The following is a 10853-nucleotide window of genomic DNA, read 5'->3' as shown; positions in this document are numbered from 1 at the left end:
CGTTTTTGGGGGGGAGGAGATATATTTATGACTGTTTTGATCTGGGGTCACAGACTGTGTTGCCAGTATTGGGGATTTTCCCCCAAAATGGGAATATTTTTTTGTGAATGGGGACGAAATTTTTGAGTTGGGGATTTGATGGGGAATGTCCATAAATATTTTCGAGAAATCGATTTAATCTTAACACAATGTTTTTTCTATAGGAAATTTTGTCAAAATTCTATTTTTATAGAAAATTTTGTCAAAATTTTATTTCTATAGAAAATTTTGTCAAAATTTTATTTCTATAGAAAATTTTGTCAAAATTTTATTTCTATAGAAAATTTTGTCAAAATTTTATTTCTATAGAAAATTTTGTCAAAATTTTATTTCTATAGAAAATTTTGTCAAAATTTTATTTCTATCGAAAATTTTGTCAAAACTTTATTTCTATATAAAATTTTGTCAAAATTTTATTTCTATAGAAATTTTTGTCAAAATTTTATTTCTATAGAAAATTTTGTCAAAATTTTATTTCTATAGGAAATTTTGTCAAAATGTTATTTCTTTAGAAAATTTTGTCAAAATTTTATTTCTATAGAAAATTTTATCAAAATTTTATTTCTATAGAAAATTTTATCAAAATTTTATTTCTATAGAAATTTTTTTCAAAATTTTATTTCTATAGAAAATTTTGCCAAAATTTTGTTTCTATAGAAAATTTTGTAAAAATTTTATTTCTATAGAAAATGTTGTCAAAATTTTTATATCTATAGAAAATGTTGTCAAAATTTTATTTCTATGGACAATTTTGCCAATATTTTATTTCTATAGAAAGTTTTGTCAACATTTTATTTCTATAGAAAATTTTTTCAACATTTTATTTCTATAGAAAATCTTGTCAAAATTTTATTTCTATAGAAAATTTTGTCAAAATTTTATTTCTATAGAAAATTTTGTCAAAATTTTAGAATTATTTATTCTTATTTATTATTTACCCGAATTTATTCTGATAATTGGTTGATAGTTTTGCTGCAAGTAGAGGATGCTGATGAGGAATGTGGTAACAGCTGTACATCCAACCATCTTGCAGTCTATAGGCCTTTGCCCAAATAAATTTGACAAGCATACTTTTCCTCTGTTGGTTAAGCTACACTTGTAGTTTAGTCAATGCATGGTTTTAAGCTGAAATCAAAAACAACAATAATGATTGAAGAGAAACCAACAATAACAAGTAAAACGAAAATTTTATTTTTATAGAAATTTTTGTCAAAACAAAACACGGAAATTTTATTTCTATAGAAAGTTTTGTAAAAATTTTATTTCTGTAGAAAGTTTTGTCTAAATTTTATTTCTATAGAAAATTTTGTCAAAATTTTATTTCTATAGAAAATTTTGTCAACATTTTATTTCTATAGAAAATTTTGTTAAAATTTTATTTCTATAGAAATTTTTGTCAAATTTTTTTTTCTATGGACAATTTTGCGAAAATTTTATTTCTATAGAAAATTTTGTCAACATTTTATTTCTATAGAAAATTTTGTCAAAATTTTATTTCTATGGACAATTTTGCCAAAATTTGGTTTCTATAGAATATTTTGTCAAAATTTTATTTCTATAGGAAATTTTGTCAAAATTCTATTTCTATGGAAAATTTGGCCAATATTTTATTTCTATAGAAAATTTTGTTAAAATTTTATTTCTATAGAAAGTCTTGTCTAAATTTTATTTCAATAGAAAATTTTATTTCCATAGAAAATTTTGTCTAAATTTTATTTCTATAGAAAATTTTGTCAAAATTTTATTTCTATAGAAAATTTTGTCAAAATTTTATTTCTATAGAAGATTTTGTTAAAATTTTATTTGTATAGAAAATTTTGTCAAAATTTTATTTCTATACAAAATTTTGTCAAAATTTTATTTCTATCGAATATTTTGTCAACATTTTATTTCTATAGAAAATTTTGTCAACATTTTATTTCTATGGACAAGTTTGCCAAAATTTTATTTCTATAGAAAATTTTGTCAAAATTTTATTTTCATAGAAAATTTTGTAAATTTGTTTTCTATAGAAAATTTTGTCAAAATTTTATTTCTATAGAAAATTTTGTCAAAATTTTATTTCTATACAAAATTTTGTCAAAATTTTATTTCTATAGAAAATTTTGTCAAAATTTTATTTCTATAGAAAATTTTGTCAAAATTTTATTTCTATACAAAATTTTGTCAAAATTTTTTTTCTATAAAAAATTTTGTTAAAATTTTGTTTCTATACAAAATTTTGTCAAAATTTTATTTCTATACAAAATTTTGTCAAAATTTTAGTTTTATGGAAAATTTTGTCAACATTTTATTTCTATAGAAAATATTGTCCAAATTTTATTTTTATAGAAAATTTTGTCAAAATTCTATTTCTATGAACAATTTGGATTTTTGTGGACGAAAACATCATAATTTGGGGACAAGAGCCAGAAAAATACTGGCAACGCTGTGACTCACAGTGGTCATAAGATAGCGTACATAGGGTTGGGGGTTTAATAACACCGACATATAAAGGCACAATATTATACCCCGTACCACAGCGAATAGCATAAAAAAATGGAGTGAAATTTAGGTAAATTTTCGCATGATATAGCTTATTTTTCCCCCATAAAACAGTTTTTCTTTTCCAATGTTCCATATTGACCAATGTTCCAATCTAAGTATTGTTGCTTATTATTAAAATCTTAAATATATTTTGTAAAAGTGATATGCCAAAGATTTTGATAAATTAAAATAAGAAGAAATGGAATTTCTACAATTTTAGTCCCCTTGGACATGTCCACATCTAAAAAAGTTAAAATTTTCACATGTTAAAAAAAACGTGAAGGTAAAATTACAATATTTTTGGTACCAAAAATTAAAAGTTTGTGATTTTTCTAATGTTTGAGAATTTTTTCAAAAAAAAAAAAATTAACACAATGATCAATCGAAGTAATTATTGTCCATCGTTAGCTAAAACTTTTTTCTCATTTTCATGGCAGAATAACGTGACGAAAAACAACTAACTTACTCTAAGTGAGCCTGCAACTACATCTAAGCTAACCTATGGAATACCGAGAAATCTTCTTACTTACCAATTCCGCATAATCCTAGAAAATCCAAGGAACAAACATTGCGATTCTTCTTGCATTTTGTGCATGGAATGCCCAATTGGTATTCTTGGGTAATATTTGGTTCCACATAAGCAGGATAATAGTAACAAACTATCAAATACAAAGTCCGACGAATGCTAAAATTAAATTAAGAATAAATTGAAATAATTGTGGAAATATTAAAGACATTTATTATATTATCGAAAAAGTAAAAATGAATACTGTTGGGGTCTTTCTATTGGTCCAATCGACCTTTGATTTTTTATGCACAAAACACATTAATCGACTTTTGACCTAAATCACTTTTCACTAATCGACAAATTTAGTCCAATTGTGAATAACAACTGCCTGGGAATTTTTTCTCTGTTCTCCGTTCTTCTATTCTAAACAAAATTTCTCCGGTATTTTTTTTTTGTCTTTAACCTTTTCCTTTATTCTAAACCAACTTCAAAAATGGAAAACTTTTCCCTTGGGGAAAAATTGGTATTACAAATGCCACTTTTTGGGAATATTTCCCCCCAAAAAAATTTCAAGGGATTTGCAAACAAAATGCATCATTCTGTAATTTCAGGTCAAAAGCCACAATTAAAAAGTAAGAAAAGTCTAAAGTCGGGTGGGCCGACTATATTATACCCTGCACCACTTTGTAGATCCACATTTTCGATACGATATCAAATCCGTCAAATGTGTTGGGAGCTATATATAAATGTTTATGTTCCCATATACATATATTTAAATCTGACCAGATCTGGACAGAGTTCTACAATATTTATAGACTTTAAATTTAAGTCGGCTAATGTCCTGGGGTGGAACACAATGTTAGTAAAAACAAGTATATACGGCCGTAAGTTCGGCCAGGCCGAAGCTTATGTACCCTCCATCATGGATTGCGTAGAAACTTCTTCTAAACACTGCATTCCACAATCGAATTACTTAAGTTGCGGTAACGCTTGCCGATGGCAAGGTATCTTAAACCCTCCTAACACCATCTTCTAAATTGTATGTAAGTCCATACGTGGTATATATTAAATCAAAAAAAAAAAAAAAGATCGATCCAATACGTATATAATTCAGTTTGACAAAGTAGACATAAAATTTGACAAAATTTTCTACAGAAATAAAATTTTAACAACATTTTCTATAGAAATAATATTTTCACAAAATTTTCTATAGAAATAAAAATTTTGACAAAAATTTCTATAGAAAGAAAATTTTGACAAAAATTTCTACAGAAATAAAATTTTAACAAAATTTTCTATAGAAATAAACTTTTGACAAAATTTTCTATAGAAATAAAATCTTGGTAGATTATTTTTGGCTCGAATGGCAACCATGATTATGAACCGAATAAAATTTGAACAAAATTTTCTATAGAAATAAAATTTTGACAAAATTTTCTATAGAAATAAAATTTTGGCAATGATGAAAATTTAATTATGAACGGAATAAAATTTTAACAAAATTTTCTCTAGAAATAAAATTTTGACAACCATATACCAACACCATGTACTAAATTTCAGTCGGATCGGATGAAATTTGCTTCTTTTTTAGGCTCCGCAAGCCAAATCTGGGGATCGGTTTATATGGGGGATATATATAATTATGAACCGATGTGGACCAATTTTTGCATGGTTGTTAGAGACCATATACCAATATCATGTACCAAATTTCAGGCGGATCGGATGAAATTTGCTTCTCTTTGAGGCTCCGCAACCCAAATCTGGGGATCGGTTTATATGGGCGCTATATAATTATGGACCGATGTGGACCAATTTTTGCACGGTTGTTAGAGACCATATACCAATACCATGTACCAAATTTCAGCCGGATCGGATGCAATTTGCTTCTCTTTGAGGCTCCACAAGCCAAATCTGGGGATCGGTTTATATGGGGGCTATATATAATTAAGGACCGATATGGACCAATTTTTGCATGGTTGTTAGAGACCATATACCAACATCATGTACCAAATTTCAGCCGGATCGGATGAAATTTGCTTCTGTTAGAGGCTCCACAAGCCAAATCGGAGGGTCCCTTTATATGGGGGCTATACGTAAAAGTGGACCGATATGGCCCATTTTCAATACCATCCGACCTACATCGATAACAACTACTTGTGCCAAGTTTCAAGTCGATAGCTCTTTTCGTTCGGAAGTTAGCGTGATTTCAACAGACGGACGGACGGACGGACATGCTTAGATCGACTCAGAATTTCACCACGACCCAGAATATATATACTTTATGGGGTCTTAGAGCAATATTTCGATGTGTTACAAACGGAATGACAAAGTTAATATACCCCCATCCTATGATGGAGGGTATAAAAATATGGGAAACATTTAAATCTGAACCAATTTTGAGGCAACTTCGCAAAAGTGTATTTATGATTTATCGGTTGATAGATATGTATTATAAATAAAGGAACATTTGAGTCACTTTTACAAGTTTTCGACTTAGCGTTGGCGATTTTATAAGGAAAATGTGGGTATTTTGGCCAATTTTGCCATTTTTGCCCAAATCGGAAAAACATATATATGGAAGCTATATCGAAATCTGAACCGATTTCAACCAAATTTAACATGCCTACTTAGTATTTTAATTCTACTCCCTGTGCACGTAAATCGGACTACAACTTTGACCTCTGTGGTCATATGGGTACGTAAACAACTGAATTTTCGATTTTAATAGATCAAAGTGCTTCTGTAAGCTTGAAAACAATAAAACCAACTGTCACTGAAATAAATCTGTCAGCCGTCACACGACCGGCTTAGAAATGATAGCAACCATGTTACGATCCCATTAAAACTACTTACCTGGCCACACCGCATCCAACAAACTCCAATGAAGGCCATATCATTTGAGAAAAGTTCGCTATAGCTATCTGCTGATGCTGCGCCATATACTCTTGCATGCTATTGATATTATAGCCAATTTCTAAATACCAGGAACGAACAACACGACCAGGCCAACGTTTGGATAGACGACGTCTGAGGCAATAATTTTGTTTAACTTGAAGTTTCTGTTCGCCAATCACCAAACATTGATCGTTGAATATTTCACAGGTTTGTAAATAAAATATGGCCATAGTTTCCAAATCACGACTCCAATGCTGGGAGAAATGAAAATTTTGGATAATTATTATTAAGGATAAATAATCAGTGTTAGATAGACTTTAAAATTTACCACTAAATTCATATTGGCTATACCCCAGTCTTCGGCAACTTTATGGCGAATACCATTGTGACCATCTATGAAAATTCTTCTCCATTCATTTGTCAAAGGTATGTATTTGTAATCAGGACAGATTTTTGGAGGCTAATTCAAAAAAGGCAATTAGTATTACCAAAAAAATTGTAAAATCTCTTTACGAAGCTTTCTAAAAATTTCCCTTCAAATAACTCTAGCAAAAGAAAAAATCAGTAGTATCATACAAATTTATTTCAACAGTTTTTTATACCTTCAACATTGTCATTCCGCTATATAACACAGCGAAATATTGACCTCGATATATTCTGGGTAGTGGAGAATACAAACATGTTCCATTTTCTATAGAAATAAAATTTTGAGAAAATTTTCTATAGAAATAAAATTTTGACAAAATTTTCTATAGAAATAAAATTTTGACAAAATTTTCTATAGAAATAAAATTTTGACAAAATTTTCTATAGAAATAAAATTTTGACAAAATTTTCTATAGAAAAAAATTTTTGACAAACTTCTCTACAGTAATAAAATTTTGAGAAAATTTCTATAGAAATAAAATTTTGAGAAAATTTTCTATAGAAATAAAATTTTGAGAAAATTTTCTATAGAAATAAAATTTTTGACAAAATTTTCTATAGAAATAAAATTTTGACAAAATTTTCTATAGAAATAAAATTTTGACAAAATTTTCTACAGAAATAAAATTTTTACAAAATTTTCTATAGAAATAAAATTTTGACAAAATTTTCCACAGAAATAAAATTTTGACAAAATTTTCTATGGAAATAAAATTTTGACAAAATTTTCTGTAGAAATAAAATTTTGACAAAATTTTCTAAAGAACTAAAATTTTGACAAAATTTTCTATAGAAATAAAAAATTTTCTGTAGAAATAAAATTTTGATAAAATTTTCCATAGAAATAAAATTTTGACAAAACTTTCTATAGAAATGAAATGTTGACAAAATTTTCCATAGAAATAAAAGTTTGAAAAAAATGTTCTCTAGAAATAAAATTTTAACAAAATGTTCTATAGAAATAAAATTAAAAATTAAAAATAAAATTTTAAAATTTAATCCATAGAAATAAAATTTTGACAAAATTTTCTATAGAAATGAAATGTTGAGAAAATTTTCTATAGAAATAAAATTTTGACAAAATTATCTATAAAAATAAAATTTTGACAAAATTTTCTATAGAAATAAAATTTTGAGAAAATTTTCTAAAGCAATAAGATGTTGACAAAATTTTCTATAGAAAGAAAATTTTGACAAAATTTTCTATAGAAATAAAATTTTGACAAAATTTTCTATAGAAATAACATTTTAACAAAATTTTCTATAGAAATAAAATTTTGACAAAATTTTCTATAAAAATAAAATGTTGACAAAATTTTCTATAGAAATAAAATTTTGGCAAAATTTTCTATAGAAATAAAATTTTGGCAAAATTTTCTATAGAAATAAAATTTTGACAAAATGTTTCTATATAAATAAAATTTTGACAAAATTTTCTATAGAAATAAAATTTTTGCAAAATTTTCTATAGAAATAAAATTTTGGCAAAATTTACTATAGAAATAAAATTTTGGCAAAATTTTCTGTAGAAATAAAATTTTGACAAAATTTTCTATAGAAATAAAATTTTGACAAAATTATCTATAAAAATAAAATTGTGAAAAAATTTTATATAGAAATAAAATTTTAAGAAAATTTTCTAAAGAAATAAAATTTTGACAAAATTTTCTATAGAAATAAAATTTTGACAAAACTTTCTATAAAAATAAAATTTTGACAAAATTTTCTACAGAAATAACATTTTGACAAACATTTCTATAGTAATAAAATTTTGACAAAAGTTTCTATAGAAATAAACAAAAAATAAAATTTGTGACAAAATTTGTATAGAAATAAAATTTTGACAAAATGTTCTATAGAAATAAAATTTTTCGTTTTTGTTTTTTATTGTTGGTTTGTACTTCCATCATATTTGTTGTTTTGATCTCAGCTTTAAAACCATTGCGTTGACTAAACTACAAGAGTAGCTTAACCAACAGAGGATAAGAATGTTTGTCAAAATTATTTGGGCAAAGCCCTATAGGCTACAAGATGGTTGGATGGACGCACGTTTCGGAATTACCACAGTCCTCATCAACATCCTCTACTTGCAACAAAAAAGGTTTATGATAGCCGGCCTTTGCCGAAAAAAATTTTTTCTATAGAAATAAAATTTTGACAAAATTTTCTATAGAAATACAATTCTGACAAAATTTTCGATAGAAATAAAATTTTGAAAAAATTTTCTATAAAAATAAAATTTTGACAAAATTTTCAATAGAAATAAAATTTTGACAAAATTTTCTATAGAAATAAAATTTTGATAAAATTTTATATGGAAATAAAATTTTTACGAAATTGTATATAGAATAAGAAATTTTTTGGAAAATTTTATACAGAATTAAAATTTTTTATGTAGAATTAAAATTTTTAGAAAATTTTATTGAAATAAAGCTTTAAGAAAATTTTCTATAGAAATAAAATTTTTACAAAATTTTCGATACAATTAAAATTTTTAGAAAATTTTCTATAGAAATATAATTTTCTTAATTTTACAATTAATTATTTTTCGAGCTTTATGGACACAGTAGATCAAGGAATTTGATCAATAGAACCATTGAAAAGAAAACGCCAGATACAAATCTATACACGCGAATGAACTTTTCCACAGCCTTTAGTATAGATCTGGCTGGGAGAGATAACTCAATTTTGTTCCCTTTATGCTAACTTCTTTGGGAATTTTCTTCTTACAACTGAAACATGTACAGTCTATGCGTGTACTCTCGTAGATTTGTATCTGGTGTTTTCTTTTCAATGGTTCTATTGATAAAATTCCTTGTCCACTACTTTGTCCATAAAGCTCGAAAAGTAATTAATTGTAAAATTAAGATATCATGCATTTGGACGTTTCAGTATCAGGCTAACATGAGAAATAATATTTTACGAAAATTTTCTATAAAAATAAAATTTACACAAAATTTTCTATACAAATAAAATGTTGACAAAATTTTCTATAGAAATAAAATTTTTATAAAATTTTGTATAAATGCAATATCTTTATACATTTCAATTTTCGTGTTATTTCATACCCAAGAAACTGTCGCTGACTGTTCAAGAAAACCCTTTTTTCATACTAAAAAATTTGATCAAAAACTTCAACTTTTTTTTAAATTTGGTTGATTTGTGGTAAACATTTCTTTAAAATTTGGCCGATTAATTTGGCTGGAGTGGCAATCGTGATTTCAATCCGTAGGACACTTGCACTTGGGGCGATCACCTCAAGAGGGATTGGGCTAAAATGCCGAAGCGTACAGCGCGTGGTTTTTCGGCCGTTTGAAGGTCATAATTCGTACCAAAGGTAGCCAATTCGAACAAATCTAAATTGATGATTTGAGACGACATACACAATAAGTAACAAATTATTTCATTTATATGCATGGTGAAATATTCTGAAGGCCCCATACGTTGGCTCCATTTCTATATAAAAATGAACACCTTACCCGAAATGCCATAGAACTTTCGATTTGGCGAGTAGTTTAGAGCCATTTTCATATCAATAGGTTTGTGTTGAACCAAAATTGAATTAACTTTACCCCAAGATGTTCTTACCTGACACAGAAAATGTAGTTTGCCATTGGCACACTGATACCCTGAAGATGGACACAAGTGTTCTCCATCCAATGGTAACTGAAATTGATATTGAAGATAATTGTGATCTATTCCATAAGTCACAAACAGAATTCGAAATATGAAAAATAATGATACGAAATAAATCTTAAACATTTTTGTATGAATAACTATTGACAGCATAATATTTGGTACAAAAAATATTTGTTTATAATCATGGTACTATAACTACTTTAAGGCGTGTAAAAGTAAAAAACATTCGCACAGAAACAAATAGTAAATTGTTTTATGGGAACAAATGAATTATGCTAGATAAGGTTAGAAAAGGTTAGGTTGAAAAAAGGATTCAAGTTGTCCAGTCTCATGTCGGCTGGCATGCACCTTAGCCAGTATTCGGCTTGTTTAGCGGTCTAACTTTTTCTTTTTAATTTTCTTTCTTTTTTGTCAAAACTTTATTTCTATAGAAACTTTTGTCAAAATCTTATTTCTATAAAAATTTTATTTCTATAGAAAATTTTGTAAAAATTTTATTTCTATAGAAAATTTTGTCAAAATTTTATTTCTATAGAAAATTTTGTCAAAATTTTATTTCTATAGAAAATTTTGTCACAATTTTATTTAAATAAAATTTTGTCACAATTTTATTTCCATAGAAAATTTTTTCAAAATTTTATTTCCATAGATAATTTTCTCAAAATTTTATTTCCATAGAAAATTTTGTCAAAATTGTATTTCTATTGAAAATTTTGTCAAAAATTTATTTCTATAGAACATTTTGTCAAAATTTTATTTCTATAGAAAATTTTGTCAAAATTTTAATTGTATAGAAAATTTTGTCAAAATTTTATTTCTT

General features: G+C 26.2%; 1 protein-coding gene across 1 annotated transcript; it reads right to left on the bottom strand.

Annotated features, from left to right (window-relative positions):
* Positions 1 to 2510: 2510 nt before the first annotated feature.
* LOC142230780 (venom allergen 5-like) lies at positions 2511 to 10156 on the bottom strand. The gene is made up of 5 exons (XM_075301408.1): positions 9983 to 10156; positions 6297 to 6428; positions 5927 to 6222; positions 3096 to 3250; positions 2511 to 2806 (listed from the first exon to the last, which is right to left on the bottom strand). Exons 1-5 carry the CDS (start codon positions 10154 to 10156, stop codon positions 2706 to 2708), a joined length of 858 nt encoding a protein of 285 aa, XP_075157523.1. The 3' UTR covers positions 2511 to 2705.
* Between the last annotated feature and the right edge of the window lie 697 nt (positions 10157 to 10853).

This window comes from Haematobia irritans, chromosome 3, assembly GCF_050003625.1.
Source record: "Haematobia irritans isolate KBUSLIRL chromosome 3, ASM5000362v1, whole genome shotgun sequence".
Taxonomy (NCBI): Eukaryota; Metazoa; Arthropoda; class Insecta; order Diptera; family Muscidae; genus Haematobia; species Haematobia irritans.
Note: the sequence above shows the minus strand (reverse complement) of the source record. Positions and strands in the feature narration are given on the sequence as shown.